Consider the following 22,815-nt stretch of genomic DNA (forward strand, 5'->3'; position numbering starts at 1 on the left):
TAATAACCTATAAATAACCCACTCCAAATGTTTCCTTTGTTTTAGTACAAAAAAGTACATTCTAAAAATGTTCACATTTAAGGAATTGCCTTTTTACAAAACATCATGAACAACTTGAAATTTGTTTTTAAAAAAAATAAAGTAAATTTCATTTACACATTACAACTTCCAGATGAGAGTTTCTACAAAAGCGCAAAACATTTAGTCACAGGTACCTGGAACTGAACTATGTAGTATTTTACCTTATGAACAAAACGACAAAAATCAGACAAAAAAAGACAAAAGATAACAAAAACAAGACAAAATATGACAAAAATAAGACACAAAATGACAAAAAATGAGACAAACGACATGAAACAAAACAAAAAAGAGACATAAAGTTACAAAATGACAAAAAAATGGACAAACGAGACCACAAATGACAAAAGCGAGAATCGAAAAAACAAAAAAGTAGACAAACAACACAAGGGAGTCAAAAAAACGCAAAACGACACGAATGATGTACAAAACATCAAATAAAGCAAAACACAAAATGACAAAAGTAAGACAAAAAACACAAGCGAGACAAAAAGGAAACAAAACGACAAAAATGACAAAAAAACAACAAAAAGAATACAAAATATTACCAAAATGAGACACAAAATGACAACAATGTACAATCTAGTATTTTACTTCATGATCAAAACAACTTGTCATGGTCTAGAAATTATTTTAAATTTATAATTTTACAAATTTAAAACCTGCAGGTAATGTCTTCTCTGTAATTTTTACACTTTACAGAGTCATCCTGTGGGCCAGATTGGACCCTCTGGAGGGCCGGTTTTGGCCCGCGGGCCGCATGTTTGACACCCCTGGTCTAGAATAGCCCATTTTGCAGTGATTCACTTTGTAATGTGGCTCACGCTGTTGGTAGCATTTTGATTTGCTCTGTATGAAAAGAAAAGCACCCAGTTTGCACCTTTCTTAACATCAGTCCAGACATGTGCGACTCCAACCTGAATCTTTCTAAAACCTCTTCACCGTTCCTCTCAGGACCTGACCGCTCTGGCCAAGGAGCTCCGTGCCGTCGACGATGTCCGGCCTCCCCACAAGGTCACCGACTACTCCTCCTCCAGCGAGGAATCAGGCACCACCGACGAGGACGACGATGAGGAGGTGGACCAGGAGGCGGGAGAGGAGTCCACCTCAGGGGCCGAGGACTCCAGAGCTGGGTCGGTTTAGCTCTTTAGCTTTAGTTTCTGCTGTCTGCTGCCGCTTCTTCTGTTTGATTTAATGTACAACTTTCACGCATAAAGCGCCGGCACAGTGTTTCCTTGTGAGATGATAGTAGAAATTAGTGTTGCTTTGCTTGCATGACTGTTAACACACGTCTGGTTATGGGACATCAGATATCCCCATGGCTTCCGCAGGAGGCTGAGTAACGGAGAGACGGAGTCTGCCAAGACCATGCTGGTGGAGGACTCGGAGAGTGACCAAGCCATCACACCCTCCAAGGATGGAACCCTGGTCATCAGACAGGTAATTAGCCATCAGTTATTGTTAAATTAAAGCAACATTATGCTCGTATATACAGTCAGGTGCCTAAGTATTTGGACGGCGGCGCAGTTTTCACCTCTTTACAAGCAGTGAAGGAGTCTCCATGAATCCAAATTCGACATTCAGGATCAACTTCAGATCTTTAACTCATTGATTTTTCATGAAATGAGGAGGAAACCGACCACGGCTGACCTCCAGTGTCTTTTGAGCCCGTCAAAATGGAGAAACTATGCGAAAGAATTGCCTCTAATTCCAAAACGGTTTGTTAAGCCCTCAAACGCAACATGAAATGCCATCCTTCACACGTCTCAAGCAGCCACACAAAGCACTTTTTTTCTCTGAGAAAATGAATAATATGGATGGATGGATGGATGGATGGATGGATAACTTTGTGTGTTCCAAGTAAAAACAGAAATTCATCTTTTCTCATTTTGTTATTTTACAAAAAGAAAATGTGATGTGATAGCAAAGGTTGTGGTTGAAAAAAACACATTGGTGGTTGCATTGAATTAAATTAAAAGTGAGCTCTACGCCAAAATAACAAATAACACCACACTAGTCTTTGGGAGTCCGACTTGTCTAAAAGGTAAAATTAAACACAGTCTTCCCTCCTTCTGTAACTTAAACAGGAGAAAACGGATTAAACAAAAATGGGTAGCTCACTCCTTCATACATCTACCACACTACAGGAGGTCCTTGGTTTATGACGTCCTCGACCTACATTCACTAACTTTTTGCCCTTCATTATGGCTCCAAAGCATAAGTCAGACTCTTCTGATGGCAAAGAAAATGCTGATGGTAAAAGCTGCAGCTGTCCAACTAGTTAAACTCCTGCTGCAAAATGAATCGTGAGTCGTAGCAAACTTGACTTCTTTGCTGAGGCGCTCTATACACATTACAGAGTGAAAACTGCAACAAAAACAGAATAAGACAACATAAATACATGTAAATAATTCCTTTTAACTTAACCAGTCAGTCTAAAAATGAAGTTAATTACTTATGACATCGCCTCTGTGGAATTTACAAAGCAGAGAGTCGTGCATCCAGAAAAGCACGTATGTAAATTTAAACATCAAAATAGCCAGTAAGTGACAAATATCAACAGACAACTTCAGAATAAAAGTACATTGATAATTCTGCCTTCAGAGCAACACACAATGGAAGTGAAATTAGATTTAATAAAACGCTCTGAACAGGACGAAACACCGACGAACATCGACATTATTAGATCAAGTTGTAGAAACAGTGCAACATATTCTGTTATCCTTGTAAAATGACTCATACACGCATGAAAGTCGTTGGTATTCATGTCTTTTATGAGGAACTGATTAATATTGCGATGCATGTAACGGTTTTGTTTTCTCCGGAGTTCCGACTTCTGACAAAAATCGACTTACATCAATCTGTAGGAACGGAACTCAGACCTAAGTCGTGGACACGCTGTACAAAGAACGCTATGCTAGAGATGTGTGTGCCGGTTGGGATGCAGTTAAGGAAGGCCCACCTGTCATCTCCACCTCATCTGATTTCGTCGGTAGCTTGACCAATCCCGCGCTGACCCGATACCCTGGCGTCCAGTGACGTCGATGGTACGGTGCAGCTCTACTTGAATATTAGAAAATGCAAATCATAGGAGACACAGAGCACAGAAAGAAACCACACATATATGACCACAGTCATAACGCGGTTTATGCAATGTTTTTGTCAAACCACTTAATTTAAAGCTGAACGTCTGCACTTGAATTACATCTTGATGGCTTCATTTCACATCCATTGTGGTTGAGAGCAACGACACCTTACATTAAAATTAAAATTGCGTCACTGGGCTGTCTTGATACTTACTTACTTGACTGTAGTTGATAGAACTGTAGTTTCTTTTGTTTATCCACTCATTCCTCTCCATTTCTTCTGACATGTTATCATTCCATGTTACAGACCTGCAGCTTTACATTGCAGTTGTTGTACGGCGACATGCACAGCAGAGGAACAATGAGTTTAAAGAATGTTTAACCCTCGTGTGGTCTTAACATCCTGCCTCCACTGGGCCTCTAAAATAGAGCAGCTTCATTGAATTTTCAGCCAAAAATCTATTTTACATGAAGGACCAACCTGTCATGCGTCACACACTTTGTGAATGTCAGGTCTTCCCTCTTCAGAGGGCAGAAAGACTGGATTTAATCATTCATTTTTATCATGTCACACATGTTACAGCTGTTCTTTTACTGAAATAGAGGTTTATCATCACTATTATTGCTGCTAAAGGTACTGCACAGGTGTAAATGTTATTTGTTTGAGCAAAAGTACTTAGTACTTGTATATCCTAAGAAAGTACCAGAAATGTGCAGAAAGTAGCTTGAAATGCATTTTTGAAGGGAAACAACAATGTACTGTATACTCAGCCTCAAAATACTCTTCTTCTTCTCACCTTTTGAATTGTTTCTCCCACCCACAAGGTGCAAAACCTACAGCAGTAGTAAGAATTTCACTTTCAAGTTGAAAAAAGATCATTTAGGACGTTTTCTGTGCTATTAAACATAGTGGCCGGGTCATTTAAGATCCGAACATGACATGAGGGTTAAGGGAGTGAATGACAAACACGAAGCAGTCACACATACACCTCTTCCTCCTCCTCTTCCTCGTCTCCACCTCTTTGCTTGAGCCCAAGTTTGCCTGTTCTTGCTTCCAGAGCCCAGCAGACATAAAGCGGCTGGTCAGTCTCTCGTCTTCTTCGCCTGGCTCTGGTCACGGCCAACCCCCCGGCCACGGCCTCCCTGAGAAAAACGGCTTTGCTGGCCGCATACACCACCTACCAGACCTTATCCAGCAGAGCCATCACTCCCCTTCCTCCTCCACAGCCATCCCTTCCTCCTCCTCCTCCTCGTCCTCCCCTTCCTCCTTCCCCTCATCATCTAGCTATGCCAGTCCTGCAATGTCCCCACAGATCCCCCTGGACGAGCTCACTGCCGTAGAGGTATGTCGCCCCCACATCACCGAGGAAAACACCCGAGGGACGGACGGCCGGAATGTGCAGAACAGCATTTGCAAATTTTTGTTAACCCTCCTGTTGTCCTCATTTACGGGCACCAAAGAACATTGTTTCTGCAAAAAATCCAAAAATTCTGCAAAAAAAAAATCCCCAAATTTCAGAAAATTTGTAAAACCTTCAGGAAGAAAATTCCAGTAATTCCTTAAAAGTTTCCCTTAAAAGTTTTATTTAAAAAAAATAAATAAATAAAAAATAAAAAAAAAAAAATCCCCCAAATGTGGCCAGAAAATTCTTGTAAATAATTTCAAAAAATTACTAAAAATCTTCCCAAAAAAATCCTAAAAATATCTAAAGTGATTCCATATATATCAGTAAAACTTCCAATATTTTCTTTAAGAACATTCATCTAAAAATCAAACAAAATCCAGTGAATTTCGCCGGATTTTGTTTGATTTTTTTTTTTTGTGAATGTTCTTAAGAAATATTTTTAACATTTCAATTTTTTCCACCAAAAAATGTTCAAAGGTTTCCCAAAAATGTAGAAAATGTGGACATCAGAAGTTTCACTGTGGAAATATTTTTTTTCTCCCCATTTTCAAACTTTAAAATGGGTCAATTTTGACCCGCAGGACGATGCGAGGGTTAAACCCAGTTGAAGATGGATTAAATATAGAAGTATGTTGGGTTTCTCTGGCCTTGCTGGGTGAAATAAATCATTTGCAAAGCTCAAACATGATTGTATGTCCGAACATTCCAACCGTCTGACCCTCGACTGTTGGTCCAAGCCTCTCCTTCCCCTTCACTCTCCTCTCTCCTCCCTCTCATCCTCCTCCCTTCTGACTTGGCTCGCACCTGGTTTGAATCTTCCGAGCTGCTGCAACCTCTTTCCTTCCTGCAATTCACTGCATCGCACTGCGTCGTTGCTAACACCGGCGCCTCCTGGTGGTCGACGGAAGCTAAACCTGGGGCTTCTGCAGCATAATCGTAGCAGTGTCGGGTGATGGCATGCCTGGTGTGATGGTAGGGGTGAAATGAAATGCACTGCAAATCTTCTTACGCGAACACCCCGCTTAAATAGTCCCGTTTGTGGTGCGGTTCTGCAAACAACATGCATCTTAGGTGGTGAAATTACGCTCCTCTGCTGTCTGTGCTTTATTAAGAGCAGCTTTTTCCTCTAACAATTCACCGCAGTCTGTGTTTGGATCATTTCTCATTTCCCTCTACACATTTCTTCATCATGTTTTTCCTGTCCAACTTTCAAAACAACTAACATAACTGCACGTCATCTTTTTGTTTGATTTGTTTTGAATTTTTAGTGCCAACTTTGTGTTCACAGATGTTAGGTCTCATAAAAGAAAGAGTTTGATTGAACACAATGAGGCTGTTTTATGAGCCCCAAGAGAGAAAACTGTAATTCATGTGCTTGAAACTGAAGGGCCCTGTTTCTATTTCAGCTTAAATCTACAGTCAGTTTTATAGATTCATCTCAGATTCTGTTTCATGTCCGTGCTGCAGTTGTCTCCTCTCTCCTTTTTCCAAGTTCTTTGATCAGTCTCTAAATGTCTGATGTGTCTGTCAGTCCCAGTCAGAGAGCAACTCCATGTCCAAACACAAGTCTTCCTCTTCGTTCACTCCCTTCATCGACCCACGCCTTCTGCAGATATCCCCATCCAGCGGCAGCTCCCTCAACAACATGGGTAAGTTGACAGCGACAGAGTAAATACACAACAAGAAAAGCACCCAGAGAGCACAGTACTCTGCCAAGGCTGCTCAGTTGTATCATTTCAGACGGATGAAATCTCGAAAAAATTTGTGGCAGAAATTATGGCACCATAGAATGTGTCCATTTCATATAGATGTACCCACAAACAAAATGACCTTGCGCTGAGCACAGACATGTGCTATGCTGTCTTCCACGTCTGGAAGTGACTCTGAACACAGCTGACGTAGTGTTCACTTGTTGTCATGGTTAGAGTGATGCTGTGCCGCTATCTTGCAGTGATACAGAAATCTTTAACTAATTTGTGGATCCAAACTATAAGCCGCATCACTGACAAAATCTAATCACTTAGTCCTTGTGTCATTTCTGACCTTCCCTGAAAATTTCATCCAAATCCTTTAGTCTGTTTTTGAGTAATGTTGCTAACAGACACACAAAGTACGCCGATTGTCACATAACTCCGCTGCGTTCCTTGGCGGAGTAACAATGCCAAACTGAAAAGACGCATGAAGACAGCCGCTGTGTAATAATAATTTAACAATACTGTTTCTGTTCCCCCTCCAGCAGCGTTTGGGCAGGACGGACGCCTGGCCGACCCGCTGAGGTCTGATCCGTCCCGTAAAGGCTCTGTGGTCAATGTCAACCCGGTCAACACTCGTCCGCCGAGCGACACTCCGGAGATTCGCAAGTACAAAAAGAGGTTCAACTCTGAGATCCTGTGTGCAGCACTTTGGGGTAAGTAGAATTTCACAGATTCTAGTTAATGCAAAAGATTTATTTGCAGCACATTTTTTAAAACAGCGATTTTTGCGGAAATATCGTGTTTCAAGCATAGGTTGGGGTTTTTTTTCCGGCCAAAAGACATGTCGTGATGAGTAGGTTAAGGACGATCAGAAAGTTCCTAACAACACGACACAGAAACCCAGCAGTTCCACCTGATGTTGCTTTTCTGCTCCAGGAGTGAATCTGCTGGTCGGGACAGAGAGCGGTCTGATGCTGCTGGATCGCAGCGGTCAGGGGAAGGTTTACCCTCTGATCAACCGCCGACGCATCCAGCAGATGGACGTCCTGGAGGGACTCAACGTCCTGGTCACCATATCAGGTACGGAGCATGAGCCGATTCACTGATCTTTTTCTGATTGATTTCCTGTAGAAATGGAGATAAACTTTAGACTCCGCCTCCTGCAGGTAAGAAGAACAAGCTGCGAGTGTATTACCTGTCGTGGCTCAGGAACAAGATTTTGCACAACGACCCTGAAGTGGAGAAGAAGCAGGGTTGGGTCAACGTGGGCGACCTGGAGGGTTGCGTCCACTACAAAGTTGGTACGTGTTCGTCTGTTGACGTAGAGACCAGATTTGCTAATGAACAGTTCAGACCCTCAGCTGATTGGGTTTTTCTTTTGATTCCAGTGAAGTACGAGAGGATTAAGTTCTTGGTGCTGGCCTTGAAGAACGCTGTGGAGGTGTACGCCTGGGCGCCCAAACCCTACCACAAATTCATGGCCTTTAAGGTAAATACGATGACAGGATGGATCTGGGTCTCTAATGGGGTGGCAGATGGAGTGATGTTTTTAAAACATTCTTCTGTGTTTAGTCTTTTGGTGACCTGGTGCACAAGCCTCTGCTGGTCGACCTGACTGTGGAGGAAGGTCAGAGGTTAAAGGTCATCTACGGCTCCTGCTCAGGCTTCCATGCTGTGGATGTGGACTCTGGTGCCGTCTACGACATCTACCTGCCCACACATGTGAGTCCACCATGGCTCAGTCGCCTGTCACACCTCATTTTCTCCTGCTCTTTACTCTCTGAACTCCTCTTCTTCATCTTTATCCCCAGATCCAGACCAGCATCCAGTGCCACGCCATCATCATTTTACCCAACACTGATGGGATCGAGCTGCTGGTGTGTTACGAGGACGAGGGTGTCTACGTGAACACCTACGGACGCATCACCAAGGACGTGGTGCTGCAGTGGGGAGAAATGCCAACTTCAGTGGGTAAGTGGCCTCGAACAGCAGCGTTCATGACTTTTCCATAAATCTGGACAGTTGTAACTCCCTCCCTCTGTTGTTCAGCCTACATTAGGTCAAACCAGATCATGGGCTGGGGTGAGAAGGCCATAGAGATCCGCTCCGTTGAGACGGGTCACCTGGACGGCGTCTTCATGCACAAGAGAGCTCAGAGACTCAAGTTCCTTTGTGAGAGGAACGATAAGGTGAGGACGTACTTATGTTTTATGTTTTTTTCTGTTTCATCCTTCCTACAGTTTCCGTCTCCAACTTTACAAGGAAGAAGGAAGGAATGGCAAAAATGATACGTAGGTTCCTTACCAACTCAGTCTGAGCCGTCACAGTAGTGGTTGGCAGGGAATACCGTCCAAGAATTGTCCAGTCATTTACGGACAACTAATGTACAGCCACAGTTGTTCTCATTTTTGCTGCAGCTAAATAGAAATGAGTGTTTGGTTGGGATACGCAATGGAAATAAATGCTTGATTCAAAGATGGGATTGTAAAAAGTTCCCTTTGTCCCCCAGTATTTAATTCTTGAAAGAATTCTTTAACTCTGTAATGACACAAATAAAACCAAACACCCTTTACCCAACGCTACAAAGCACAACCAAATCTGTCAAGTGCGACGAAATCGGTCAAACCTCTGCACCTGACATTTACCACCTGTGTTTTTCCTCCTGTGTTACGTTCTTTTATCGTCTATTTTTAGATGAAAATAGAACAAGTTTTATTCTATTTTCCATTTACACTACCATTCAAAAGTTTGGGGTCACTTAGAAATGTCTTTATTTTTGAAAGAAAAACTGTTTTTTTTTTCAGAAAATCCAGTCAAGACATTGTTAATGTGGTAAATGACGATTCTAGCTGGAAATGTTTAGTTTTTGTTGTGTTTTCCTTTACTTTTGCAGGAGAGTGGAGGATAGTAGCCCCCACTCTCGGCTTTTTAGACAATTTTCCTGTTTGAAAGGAGCTGCATATGGCAACTTATAAAACTTGCAGAATAGAATAAATGGTGGACATCTTCAACAGATCATCAAAATCTGTTTTATTGACAAGTAGATTCTCACATACGAGGAGTTCAACCTAGTGTTTTGGTGACAAGTGGAACATTTGTAAAGAAACATAAAGTATAATAAAAGAAAGCAAGTGAAGCAAATCTGAATTTTAAATAATAAAACCCAATAGAAATATTGACAGAGTGCAGGAATGTGCAGATTATTCATCTGAGAATGTGAAAATTTGCAGAGTTTATGGTGTACAGTGGTCCCTCGTTGATAGGCGAAAATCTGCGAAGTACTGAACTTAGATTTATTTTATTATTTATGCATATTTTAGGGCTTTATACACCCTCCCCACACTCCTATAAACCTTTCTTACATACTTATAAACACTTCCTATGCTCTGAAGCACTTTCGACACTCTTCAACCTATGTAATTTTAACAACATATAAAATTCTATATGGGTCCTCAGCAGTGAATGTACTACAACTGTACGCTACGCATTTTATTTCGATTTAATATTCTTTTAATGTGTTTTAGTTATTATTTTTAGATATTTTTTATATTGTTTTCATTTTTTTAGGCCAGAAAATGCTTATTTTACCGCAAAAATAGCATCTACCTAAACTACATAAAGGGACTGAAAAATCCAACTTGTAAATAAAAAAAATATGACAACTTGTATACCCCTGGAGTCCGCATGGACCCCAGCTGTACTGATGAGGGTTAAAATAATAAATATATAAAATTACCTATACAGTGAGACCGCGGAAAGTGAGCCGCGATATGGCGAGGGGCCTCTGTAAACAACCTGAAATGTGCCGCATGCTCTTCCTAAAAAGTGGTGAAAAGTTTTCACTACAACCAAAGTTAAACATCGCCTCATTCATGTCAGGTCTTCTTCGCCTCCGTGCGTCCCGGAGGTGCCAGCCAAGTCTATTTTATGACACTGGGACGCACTTCCCTCATGAGCTGGTAGACGGCGTCCTCTGGCCGAACCCGACGACCGCACGGCGACCAACGGACCACGATTGTGACTATGACTGACACCGACGAAGAAGAGTCGGAGCTTCCTCTCAGCCGCTCGGGCCGAAACAAACAAAACCAACGGATTGGACTGTAATCAGGATAAGGAACTTCGCGAGGTTTTTCTCCTCTCCCGCTGAGGGCTGCGTTGCCTGTTTCTGTGTCATAGTAAAACTTTGTATGTGAACGACAACTTGTGTTTTGTCTGAAGGCGCCGCTTTTAAAAGGTTTGCCGCGCCGAAGAAGTTGGATCGCGGCCCCCCGTTTGAGGTAGTTTCCACCACCGCTGGTAGATTCCCACGTCAAGCACGCGACACTATTCTATTCACCCCCGTAGACGACGCTTGACTGCCTCTTTTGCCTTCACATCCTCAAAGTGAAGCATTCTTAAGGGACCTTCATGATAAATCATTAAACACAGGGTACTGGATGTCAGCCTGTACATATTAACTACATCTCACAGGTTTTCCCGCCTTTTTAAAAAACAAATCTTACCACATTGCCTCGTGTGCTGTAGGTTATGTTGGACAGAACTTTATGACGGCATGATGCTTTGGTGTTATTAACGACGAGAAAAAGAATAAAAAATTAGCCCCGTTTTTTTTAATACACTGTATGTTTTGTGTGCTGCACATGAATAAACGCACCCATAGATAAAGGAAAAATCCACCTTTTTTATCATCTTTTTTTCTCCTTCCGTTGAGCACCAAGAAAACACCCGGAAATGTGAGGTTTCACTACACGTAGCTGTTTTAAAGTGGATTTTTCCTTTGATTTTTAAGTAGGGCTTAGGATAAACTGTGAATTAGACGTGCAAAATTAGCAGGTGGCCATTAAGGTAGCATGGAGAAAGAAGCGAGAGGCATTCGAAGGAGACTTTAGCTTCACATGTAGCTAAACGGTTGCCTTAGAAGGGTCTCCGGATGATTGAAATCCACAACTTCACAAGCGAAGAATCGGATTTTGGAACACTTTAGTCTGAAGCAGCCATGTGATTCAATATTGGACCTCTTTTATCTTATATTTTGATCTTCAGACTGCATTGAAGATACTTTAACTGAACTCCATCCCGCTTTTTGTTGTTTCATTTTTCTTCCTCGCTCATCCTCGGAAACGACAAGACTTAATCCCGTTTTTCCACCGTTAAACTCACACTTCCGAATCTGCTCCCGGTAGGCGTGGTGCCTTCACTGTCTGGTTTGAGGAAGGGGGAACCTGTTGGGAGCTCCAGGCACATTTGGAACGAGATGCTTTCACTCTCATCTGTGAAAAGCTAAGAAGGCAACAAAAACAACAACAAGAACACACGTTCAAACAGCAGCGTTACAAAACCTCTTCAGCTGGCGCGAGCTGAGCGGCATATTTTTAACTCGGACTTAGTTTCTAGTCTCGTTTTTATTCTGTAACCCTTCGTGTGCTACTGCAGTGGTTTTTAACTTGTAATGCACACCTTATGTTCAGAAATGTTTACAGAAGCAATTGTTTTGTTAAACCAATGTGCATCGATATGAATATTTATGGTTTTAATTTTGAGGGCAGTTTGTTTTTTTTCTTCTCCCTGTTTTGTATTTTGTATTATTCCTTTTTGTACTATCATTTAGACGTTTGTGTACAGGAATAATCAACTTTTTTGCTCACTTTAAGAATTCACACGAGTCCATGGTGTCTTTTCACTGATTTCCTCTCCATCCTCCCCCCTGGCTGTGTGGTGGCATGGGTCTCATGTTTTTCTGCCACCCAGGTAACGTTTCCTCCTCAGATGTCCCTCTGCCAGGTCTCTAATTTATGTCCTCTCTGTGTGTACTATGGGAATTACTGTATTTTCCTGAAAGTCTTTTTTTTTCTCCATTGAATAAAATCAGAAGTAATTTACAGACAGCACTGCATTGGTCTTGATGTATCACTAATGCACCTATTTATGCCAAAACTACATGAAAATAATACTTTTTTTTTTTTTAAGTGTAATATGAAGTAGAAGAAATCCTACTTTATGAGTGTGATCGATAGAAAATCCTTGTGTGAAAGAAAGTACAGCCAACTAAAAGCACTAAAAAACTTGAAATGAAGGTGAAAGTTTTACAAATAGTGATACAGTAAGAGCTACATAATCAAATGTCAAGCAACATTGGATCATTTTAGAGCAGGAAAATACAAGTAAAAGACATTTTACTTCTTTTATGATTTAGAAATCTAAATTATTAAATAACTAACAAAATAAAGTATTTTACTTATTTTATTGTTTAAAAATCTAATTATTGTGGCATAACAGATAAATAATTATTTTACTATTATTGTTTGAAAATAAAAATTATCATATACTAATAATAAAGAAATATTGTACTTTTATTGTTTAAAAATCTAATTATTATATAATAATAACAAAGAAGTATTTTACTTCTTTTATTCTGAAAAAACATTATTTAATAATAAAGGAGTATTTTGCTTTTTAATGTTGAAAAAGAACAATTATAATAAAATTGAATAAGTATTTTGTTTAAAAATCTAATTAGATAATAATAGCAAAGAATGATTTTACTTTTATTCTTAAAAAATTTTAATTATAACAAAGAAGTGTTTTGCTTGTTTAATGTTGAAAAAAATATTATAAAATAAATATTTTACTTTTATTGTTTAAATATCAAAGTTATTGTTTCATAAGAACAAATAAAGATTTTGCTGTTTTCATTGTTTTAAAAGAAAAAATATTGTTTAATAAATAAGTATTTAACTTCTTTTATTGTTTAAAAATAGGGCTGTCAAAATTAACATGTTAATGCCGATTAATCTATCGTTATGATTTTTCTGACTAAAAAATTTTAAAGCATCTAAAGAATGACTCAAAATCCCTGAAACGTCTCCGGCAACGCATTTCTAGAAGTTTGTCCAAGTAGACTTGCCGTCGCGGAAGCGTAAATAGGCAGTTGATCCGATAGTAGCAGAACCAAACAACTCCACGTGGAAGACGTATAACAGATTTACTGGCCGCCCGATTAAATCGGGGTTTTGCCGGTTAAACGCCGAAATAATCTTGATTTCTATAAATAACAGTAAATGCTGTTAAAGGTCGGAGTCGCGCAGAATGACGTCCTGGCGCCGTTGAAGCTGCACAGCAGTGGACTGAGCCCACAGGTAAGTTTAAAACCTTATGAAGTTAATAATGACTCAACATGTCTCCTGTTTCAGTTAAGAGAAAAAGCTAAAGTTAAAATGATGAACGCTACTGTCTGTCTTCAGCTGCCGTCATGATGTCACTCTTAGGTTTACTGTCAGAAAGTACTAGAAGGTGATCCAGAGTGGAACAGAATAGAATAGAATGCGCTTTATTGTCATTATACAGTGTACAACGAGATTGGAGAGCTGCTTCTTTTCAGTGCAAGCAAGATAGAAGTCTGAAAAATCTGAAAGGTAGCGCGAACAGTCTCTATTTAAAAATATACAATATAAATAGCAGAGTGAATACTGAGGTAGTAAAGAGCAGCAGAGACATTTTACATTATATTGTTGGCTGAGTTGTTACAGGTGAGAGTTGAGGGTGGTGATGGCTCTCAGAAAGAAGCTGTTTTTAGTCTGTTTGTCCTCGCTTTAACCCTCCTGTTGTCCTGCGGTCAAAACTGACCCGTTTTAAGGAACCTTGTACCTTGAAATAAGAGAAAAAATCTGCCAGTAGAACAAGTGAAAGATGTCTTGGTAAGATTTCTTGAAATAAGATATATTTAGAATACTGGGATCTTAAAATTAGCTGGGAAAACTTATTTTAAGCTCTATTTTACCAGGATTGTCAAGCTTAGGTGTCTTAAAATAAGCCAGATATGCTAAAACAAATAGCAGTTTTTCACTCAAGAATGGATTTTTGCTTTCATGTAACCTCCTAATTTGAGATGCATTAACCTTCCTGCTGTCCTGTGGGTCAAAATTGATCTGTTTTAAAGTTTGAAAATGTGGAAAATACACATATATTTTCACAGTGAAACTTCTGATATCCACATTTTCAACATTTTTGGGAAATCTTTGAACATTTTTTGGTGGGAAAAAAATGTTTAAAATGTTTCTTTAAGAACATTCTTTTATTCTTTAAAAATCAATATTATTATAGAATAATGAAGTATTTTACTACTTTTATTGATTGAAAAATCTAAATTATTATATAACAATAGCAAATAAATAAATAAATATTTTACTTGTTTTAGTTTAAAACCTTCTTTGTTTCTAGTCTGGTTGGGTTTGTGCACACTTTCCCAGCTGCTCCTAGCTAACAGCCTTCTTCTGATTTCAGATTCGGACGTATCGGCTGTCTGGTGACCCGTGCTGCCACCCCCGGTGGCAAGGTCGAGGTGGTGGCCATCAACGACCCCTTCATCGACTTGGACTACATGGTAAGAGGACATAAAGTGCTTAATAGGGATCTATCTTAGCATATTGTCTACCTGCAAGCTTTCCAAACGTCTCAGGTTTCACTGTTTTGAGCATTTTGCAAAGAATTATAGGCAACAATGTTCCTCCTGGATTATGGGTTTTCCTAAAATGAGGGCGAGTTTAATAGGAGTAGTCGCCAGTATCATTTTTGGCTCATGGGAAGGATGTTAAGAGGGGGAAGGTAATGAGGTTTTGGAGATTTTGGCTCCGCAGTCACACAAGTGTTCCTGTATAGAAGCCTGGTGGTGATTCTTAAATGTGAAACTCATCCAGTCGTCTCCTCCTGCAGGTCTACATGTTCAAGTATGATTCCACTCATGGTGTGTTCAAGCACGGAGAGGTGAAGGCAGAGGGCGGCAAGCTGATCATCGGCAAGATGTCCATCATGGTCTTCCACGAGTGAGTACTGAAGCACATTAAGAGTCTTTAGCGTCTTTGCTCCTAGATGCTGTTTAACCTCCCCCTGTTTGTGATTCTGTGCAGGAGGGACCCCGCCAACATCAAATGGAGCGATGCTGGCGTCGACTATGTTGTTGAGTCTACCGGTGTGTTCACCACCATCGAGAAGGTCTCTGTAAGTTCACCAGCTGCTCCAGGGTGACTTCTCATTGTTAGGTTAATTATTAGAACCTGTCATTTCAGCAAAACTCCATATAAACGGTCTGAAATCTTATGTTATATTTATTTTGAGGGCTTAATTTCTTTTTTGCAAGTCTATAAAGAGCACAGTTGAAGGAGTTCCTTTTTATAAATCAACCTCTGAACTCAAAGGGCTTTCTGGACATTTTTTCATCACTGTGGCCTCATTTTTTACAATATAAAGTCCTGCACCTCTATGGAAACAACTATGGCCAGAAGTAGAGAAAACTCAGAAATGTCTTCAGTGTAGTACAATGCAATACAATCCCAAAAAAATAAACAAGCTGAATTTGTTTTTTTGTTTTTTTTTCAAAAATATAGCTCCAGACACTATAGATATGTTACTATACTTTTTTTTTTAAGTTTGTTTCAATACCTGCCTATTGTCTCTTCTTAATAATCCCTGCCTGCAGTTCAGCTGAAAAAAAACTGATTTTTTCTCGAGTGACTGTTGGTTGCAGCGTCATAGTTGCACTGAGAGCTTTTTTATTATTTTTTTTAAATACAGGATCTGGGTCATTCAAATTTCTATTATTCACATTTCAAACACTTACAAGTGTCACTTCAATGAAATGTCACAATTTTAAACTTTCATTTGGTTAAAGTTCCAGACAGAACAGCACATTACAGATGAGTAGTTCAAGGACTGTCAGAAAGTTAAAATTTTGAGTAATTTTGCAGTTTCTTGCTCGAATAAATGGTATTAATGGAATGCTTAAAGGTTAGAAATAAATGTAATTTGATGTTTATTTCCTTTTCATAATTGTTTGTACTACCCTTATCTGTTTAACAAAGTAGATTATATTCCATATACCTGTGCAGTAAATGGTTTAATTGTGTAGTATGAAGAACGCTCCACATTCTATATTGTAAACTCGTATGCCATGTCTTCATTTAAACAGAAGGCATCATCATGTCTCGTTTCCTCCAGATTAAATGTCCGACTTTTACCCCCAGGCTCACCTGAAGGGCGGCGCTAAGAGGGTGGTGATCTCTGCTCCCAGCGCTGACTCTCCCATGTTCACGATGGGCGTCAACCACGAGAAGTACGAGAACTCTATGAAGGTTGTCAGGTGAGTCACGTTTGGACTCCAGATGTGATTTTTAGCTGCAACTCCATCGCTTCAAATGCACTGAATGTGCACCTCTTCTATTCTGTATTAACTTTGTGTTTGTGACTTGTATTATGTTTTGTCTCCATAGCAACGCTTCCTGCACAACCAACTGCCTGGCTCCCCTCGCCAAGGTTATCAACGACAACTTCGGCATCATTGAGGGTCTCATGGTAAACAACTGAAACACTTCACTGATTAAAATTACAGTGCAGTAACCTGCCGCTGCGACCGGAGGTTCATTCTGGTTCATGCATCTGAGGACACGGAAACTTTAGTCAGCAGCTCACAGTGAGAAGATTCAATCATCAGGCGTTTAACTTTAAATTCAGTCCAGATTTATCGTTTATTTGGTTTATAAAATACGCGTTTGTACCTTATCGGTCACAAAGTGATGAATCTGAATAGCTCAGATCAGAATTCTGCCGGTATAAAACGGAATTGGATCTTCAGTTATAAAGCCAAAACTAAAAAAGCATGTCTTAGTCATTAACAGGCAATCAAAGCTGTCATTTTATCAACTGCAAAAAGTTCCCACTAAAAAGAAGGAAACGAGTTTAGCAATGATGTCATAATTTTTATGGCATTTCCCATAGAAAACCCTAAATAAAACCTAAGAAAATGAAATAAAAGTACAAAGCAGAACAGATAATTGAAATAAGAAAAATAATGGCAAACTTCATAAACAGTGACCTCAAGAATTGGATAAAATCAGGGAAGGCAAAGGCTTTAAGTTAGAGCTGCTACAAAAATGTACATGACTATAAAACTAGTCAAATGTCAAGATTTCAGCTTTTTAGCTTCATGTAAGTCAAAGATGCTTAAACTCTGCATCAGAGTGACAGAACTTTAAGTTGAAACTGATGATTCTTCAAAGGCAACCTGATAAGATTCTCCATCTTCAATTAAGCTAGTTCTAGTCTTTTTAGGAGAGAGGAGGATCAGAGTGAAGAAACATGAGTTAGTTCTATCCAGAAGTCTTTTAACAAGTTGTGTAGATGCCTGTTGGTTCAGTGCAGGTGTGCAGCACGTTATTTACAGGCCTCACTCAGGACTAACTTCATCCTCGCTCATGTTGTCGCTGCGAGGAGCTAAGACACGAGTGACAAGTGAGGAGACTTGTAGCTGTCATAAAACAGCCCCGTCATCTTGGATGTGTCTGCTCCGACTGTTCCAGAGCACAGTCCACGCCGTCACCGCCACACAGAAGACAGTTGACGGTCCCTCCGGCAAGCTGTGGAGAGACGGACGTGGTGCTGCCCAGAACATCATCCCCGCCTCCACTGGAGCCGCCAAGGCTGTCGGCAAGGTCGTCCCCGAGCTCAACGGGTAACTTCACATGTTTACTCTTGGGTTAACAAAATGGAAGTGAAAAGAAATGTAGCTCTGACCAGTAGATGAACTCCCCATGTAGCAGGAAAGGAATCAGTGTTGGGGCTGTTCAGAGGAACATCATCATCTCTGATCTCTTGAATTCTGATGTTTGTCCCGGAACAGCAAGCTGACCGGTATGGCTTACAATAATAATTAGAAGAATTTTAATTGTGATTTTCTCAACCTCTCATTTAAAGATATCAGTACTTGTTTATAACATTTGTATATATAGACAAATTAAATATAATATGTATAAATATAAAATATATAACATTTAGAACCTTGCTGTCTTGCGCAAAGTGGATAGTGAAACTGAATAAAAGCACAAATACATTTAAATACATGATTCCTGTATCATTTTTTTTTTATTTTTACTTTATTATGAGCACTACAAATAATAAAGGGCAGGATATGAATCAGCACCATGGAGCAAATCCGTGGCTCTACAGTACATGTCTGGAAAAGGTATGAAATTTAAAAGCAAGGACTCCAGGAAGAGTAGCCACAGTTAAACAGTCCAGTGTCTAATGGTGATGTAAATTCAGCTTCAAAATAATAAATTGTAGGGCCCAATGGTGACCACATCAGGGTTTGAACCACTGACCTTCTGATCAGTAGTCCAGAAACTTAACCATTGCATCACCACTTCCATGTTCATGGATATGGGTTGCTACAGTTCAGCCAGTTATATTGTCAGGTATGTTTCTGGATGGTGTTTCAAATTGGTGCTCCATGTGCCCCCTTTAACTTTGAGCACCTGCCCCTCCAAAGGTCTCTGCACAGCCCTGATGAATTTATAAATTTATGTAAATGAAAAGTGACGCACAAATTACCAAATGGTTGTTTAAAGAATGGTGAAAGCGACAGCTCATTTAAGAATTAAATGAGACATGATTTATATAAAATTGTCCAGGGTGACATGTCTTCTCAGGAAACATCTACTGACTGGCCTCCTGCTAAATGTCTTCAATGTTCTGCACCAAACAGGACTAACTGCTTTGATGTTCTGCCTAAAAAAAACGTCCCAGTATTTAAAATACAGACAGTTGACAGAGAAAAACCCTAAATTAAGAATGGAGTGACGTTTTAAGATGGATATTCCCACCAAATGACGGAATATTTTTGGAGAGAATTATTTTCCGTAGGAGAAGTAAACAAGGAGAAGTAATGCATGCTTTGTTGGTTTTTCCTTCCTTCGTTGCATATTTGTAAGGATGGAGCAACATCCGACAAGTTTTGTTCTATATAGCAAGTACAAAATAAAAAACACAAAAGTCGCATGTCTTTTCACAAACTGAGGACTTTATTTTCTTTGTAAGTGCAAAGGAGCCACTGTGCATGTTTGGTGCAACGTGACCATTCAGCAGAATCCAGCTCAGTGGTGGAACGTCATCTGAAAGATCCTCACCGCTGAGCAGAACAGAGGTGACTGCATCATATAAAAAGGTCAGAAGATTTGCTGCCGGGACGGATGACGCAGCATCCAGTTACAGGTGAAGGAACAGGGAATCATGGGAAGGAACGAGTGTCGACTAGACAGGACTTTACTCCTTGGTGAACATGTGCTGGACCAGATCGCAGACACGGTTGCTGTAGCCGAACTCGTTGTCGTACCTACAGACAAGAGATCGAGGGCGGTTAAAGAGATACTAAGAAATGGAAAAAAACACTTCATTACAGGGAGTCATGGTCTTTTGATTTGTATTAATATATGTGGACATTTTTAGTTGCTTCAAAGAAACAAAGCCACCAAATAATATCCAAGTGAGAAGATGGGTACTGGGAACTCCTCTTCTTCAGTGGCATATAAACTTTGGTCAGCTGATGTTGATTTAATATGGATTTATTTTAACACTGAGGTTAAACAGCTGCTGACACGAGAAGGAATCAGCTGCTGAGTTCGTCACAAACTCACCATGAAACCAGCTTGACAAAGTGGTCGTTGAGGGCGATGCCAGCACCAGCATCCAAGATGGAGGAGTGAGGGTCGCTGTTGAAGTCTGTGGACACAACCTGAGGACAAAAAGAGAAATGATCTTTCTGACTACATTAACCCTCTGACCTCCCAAAATGGCAGTGTACTTTAATAGCATGTTAGCTTAAATATAATAAAGGTGAAAAAAATTGCCAAAAAAGCACCATTTATCATGGAAAGAAGCAGCTCAGATCTTCAACTTGCATTACTCATCTGTAGCTGCAGTTTCATTCTGAAAATCAACAAATCTAAGCTTAAGACTAAGTTGAAACAATCAAAAAAAATTAACTCCACAGAAGACTTTAGTTCCCTTTACTTCCATCCATGGTTGAGCTGTTTCTATAGAGGTGCAGGACTCTATATTGCAGGGAAACTCAGCCCCAGTGAAGAAAAATGTGGTAATATTTAAAGACTTGCTGCCATCTTGTGGTTCCTGTACAGTCATACAACCTACACCTACATCATCTGCATCCTCGTGTAAGTTAAAAAGGACTCATTTTTCTCACCTGGTCCTCTGTGTATCCAAGGAATCCCTTCATGGGGCCCTCTGCGGCGGCCTTGACGACCTTCTTGATGTCGTCGTACTTGGCCTGAAGAACAAAACGAGAGTTAGAATTCAAAATGACAGCTCTGGTATTAGAATGTCAGAGTTTATTATACAAAAACTCTCAAAACACTGAATGAAACAGCTGAGACATCATGCAAAGGATTGTCCAAAAATGGACCCCAAATCTGGTCAAAAACAAGACAAATTAACTCTTAACATCCATTTTATTAAACAAGTATGTTCAGATTCTCACACACCATCTAACCTGCAAAGACTATTTTTTCCCCACAAAGCTTCAGTGCTGGACCTTTTGCATGATGAAGGTTTAGCAACGACCTGGAATCCAACATCAGCTGGCTGAAGACCCTGATCCTGCGCTTCCGCTGCTTCCTGGTCAAAGTGAACCAACTGGAGCGCAGGAACGAGGTACTGGAGAAGCAGCTGCAGCAGGCCCTGGAGGACAACAGCGGAGGAGATCCACACCAGAAGCCGCTGACCAAAGACATGGGGGTCCAGACCGGATTCATCGGTCCGATCTCGCCCAGACATGCCGCTCCACAACGCCAACAACCCGGCCTACCTGCCCGGCGGCCTCCTCTCTCCAACCCTCAACCCTCCTCCTCTGTTCCACAACAAATACCTGCTGGGGAACAACCTGAACACGGACTCCAACTCCAACCTCACCACCAGCCCGGCTCTGAGTCCCAGCGACCCGACCAGAACCATCAGCAACATCAGCGAGAAGCTCTCCGCTCACACCGGAACCGGCACCAGCAACGGGCTTCCCCCCCGGAACCATCTGGTCCTTCAACCACACCCGGAGGTTCGGCACCGGCAGGGAGTCGTGCGTCACGGGACCCAGAGTGTCCTGGACCCACCCGGACGGCGTCGGAGTCCAGATCGACACCATCACACCGGAGATCAGGGCGCTGAACAACGTGCTGGCCAAGGTGAAGAGAGAGAGGGACGAGTACAAGAGGAGGTGAGGACTTCACAGTCTGTCAGTGGGTTAGAATATGATCCTGATGCTCATTGAAAGGTTTCAGGTGGAGGGAGTTTTCTGTCACTAGAGAGCAGGTTTTTGGATGAACTTGTGTTTATCAGGGTGTTTGGACAGGTTGTAGCTTGGTGCTGGGTGGTTGTGGACAAAATTAAGATTAAAAACAGTTAAAGTCAATGCAGCAAACTTTGTTAATTTCTTAAATCATTCAATCAATCAATCCAGCTTTATTTGTGTAGCATTTTTCAAATCAAAGGAAGTACATGAAGAAGACAAGGAACAAAACGGCAGTTAAAAAAAAAACAATGCCCCAATTGTTTTAAAGTGATATAATCTAAATAGTGAAAATGTACAATTAAATGGGTGAAAATCTGTTTTCAAAGTTGTAGTGATCTTAAATTTTTATAAAATCTAGTAAAATCTGATAATCTAATTCAAAAAGTGATGAAAGATAAACGAGTCAAAATGTATATATATATAAATGGGATCAAAATCCATTTTAAAAATTGTAGTAATAAAAATAAAGAAAATCGAACAATCTAATTTTAAAAAAGTGACAAAACATAAACAAATTAGTCAAAAATGTATAAATACATGGATGAAAATCTTTTTCTAAAACCATAATAAATAAAAATCTTAAATGAAAACCGTGTCAACACACTGATTGAAAGCCAGTAAGACAGTGATCCTGCATATTAAAAACTCCATTCAAAAACACATCAAAAAATACAGCAGGGAATGGATATAAATGGTTAGAATGGGTTTTCCAGGCTGTTGCTGCAGTTAGGAGCTGATATTTAATCCATTCAGGATGTAAAATCCTATTCATGTCTCCTATGTTTATTCATTTATTCACCTTTATTTAAACTTCGAGTACATTGAGGATTAGAGGCCTCATCTAAAATGTAAAATAAGAAAACCTTGTCTTCTGTGAATAATTTACACATTCCTGCACATCTTAGATATTCGCATCACTTATGAGCCATAATTTCTTACAGTGTTTTCTAAAATAAAGCAAAACTCACTTCAAATGTGACATATGTGACAAATCTTTCATTTAAAGCGTTGCAGAGTTACAGCTTCCTTAAACAAACGTGACACCAGAATCATGCAGGATTTGAATTCTTTGTTGCATTTTGTTGTCGTTTTCCTGCAGGATCTTGTGCGATGCCTTAGCGTCTGCTGATTTGCAGCGTTCATGTTGCTGTTTGGTGGATTTTGGTGCATGACACATACAGAAGAGATCAGATTTAAGCGTATTTTTTAGCCCAGTGACTAGTTGGCCCAGCCTGCAGCCTGTGTGTGTTTTCATTAATGTGTTCCTCCGTGGTTTTTTTTTTCTACTGCTGTGTGATGTTTAAAAGCACCGACCTCAACACTTTGTGCTTCGTCCTGCTGACACAAGATGCTTCTGCAAGACAAACCTTCAGTCACATTGATTTCAGGAGGATGTTAAACTGAGCAGCAGAGACTCGTTGTCT

The 22,815-nt window shown here is 40.2% G+C and overlaps 3 protein-coding genes across 19 annotated transcripts in view; 2 read left to right on the forward strand and 1 right to left on the reverse strand.

Moving 5' to 3' along the window:
* The window catches only part of LOC111567325 (mitogen-activated protein kinase kinase kinase kinase 4-like), a 50,004-nt gene extending 37,856 nt beyond the window's left edge, over positions 1–12,148 (forward strand). For 6 of the 16 annotated variants that reach the window (XM_035947281.2, XM_055008691.1, XM_035947290.2 and 3 more), the window contains 12 exons: positions 1,033–1,211; positions 1,389–1,518; positions 4,223–4,507; positions 6,102–6,219; positions 6,807–6,977; positions 7,201–7,344; positions 7,431–7,565; positions 7,653–7,753; positions 7,837–7,986; positions 8,076–8,235; positions 8,314–8,453; positions 10,144–12,148. In XM_035947281.2, the coding sequence (XP_035803174.2) occupies positions 1,033–1,211; positions 1,389–1,518; positions 4,223–4,507; positions 6,102–6,219; positions 6,807–6,977; positions 7,201–7,344; positions 7,431–7,565; positions 7,653–7,753; positions 7,837–7,986; positions 8,076–8,235; positions 8,314–8,453; positions 10,144–10,227 (1,797 nt within the window). In that variant the 3' untranslated portion in view covers positions 10,228–12,148. The remainder of the gene's footprint in view (positions 1–1,032; positions 1,212–1,388; positions 1,519–4,222; positions 4,508–6,101; positions 6,220–6,806; positions 6,978–7,200; positions 7,345–7,430; positions 7,566–7,652; positions 7,754–7,836; positions 7,987–8,075; positions 8,236–8,313; positions 8,454–10,143) is intronic. The other 10 variants (XM_055008690.1, XM_035947293.2, XM_035947294.2 and 7 more) reach the window with 5 other exon arrangements.
* A 1,015-nt stretch (positions 12,149–13,163) lies between these two features.
* On the forward strand, positions 13,164–18,151 carry LOC111584469 (glyceraldehyde-3-phosphate dehydrogenase-like). 2 transcript variants are annotated; one of them, XM_055008698.1, is made up of 7 exons: positions 13,164–13,403; positions 14,977–15,086; positions 15,171–15,261; positions 16,284–16,399; positions 16,530–16,611; positions 17,616–17,767; positions 17,936–18,151. In XM_055008698.1, the coding sequence occupies exons 1-7, from the start codon at positions 13,326–13,328 to the stop codon at positions 17,967–17,969; spliced, it is 663 nt and encodes a 220-aa protein (XP_054864673.1). In that variant the 5' UTR covers positions 13,164–13,325; the 3' UTR covers positions 17,970–18,151. The 2 variants fall into 2 exon arrangements, with proteins under 2 accessions (XP_054864673.1, XP_023149389.3); XM_023293621.3 differs by lacking the exon at positions 13,164–13,403 and adding an exon at positions 14,629–14,647.
* Positions 18,152–19,094: 943 nt separating this feature from the next.
* Positions 19,095–20,883, reverse strand: LOC129348344 (glyceraldehyde-3-phosphate dehydrogenase-like). The gene is made up of 4 exons (XM_055008721.1): positions 20,683–20,883; positions 20,294–20,428; positions 19,728–19,825; positions 19,095–19,426 (listed from the first exon to the last, which is right to left on the reverse strand). The coding sequence occupies exons 1-4, from the start codon at positions 20,881–20,883 to the stop codon at positions 19,357–19,359; spliced, it is 504 nt and encodes a 167-aa protein (XP_054864696.1). The 3' UTR covers positions 19,095–19,356.
* Positions 20,884–22,815: the final 1,932 nt, after the last annotated feature.

This window comes from Amphiprion ocellaris, chromosome 24 (genome assembly GCF_022539595.1).
Source record: "Amphiprion ocellaris isolate individual 3 ecotype Okinawa chromosome 24, ASM2253959v1, whole genome shotgun sequence".
NCBI classification, from domain to species: domain Eukaryota; kingdom Metazoa; phylum Chordata; class Actinopteri; family Pomacentridae; genus Amphiprion; species Amphiprion ocellaris.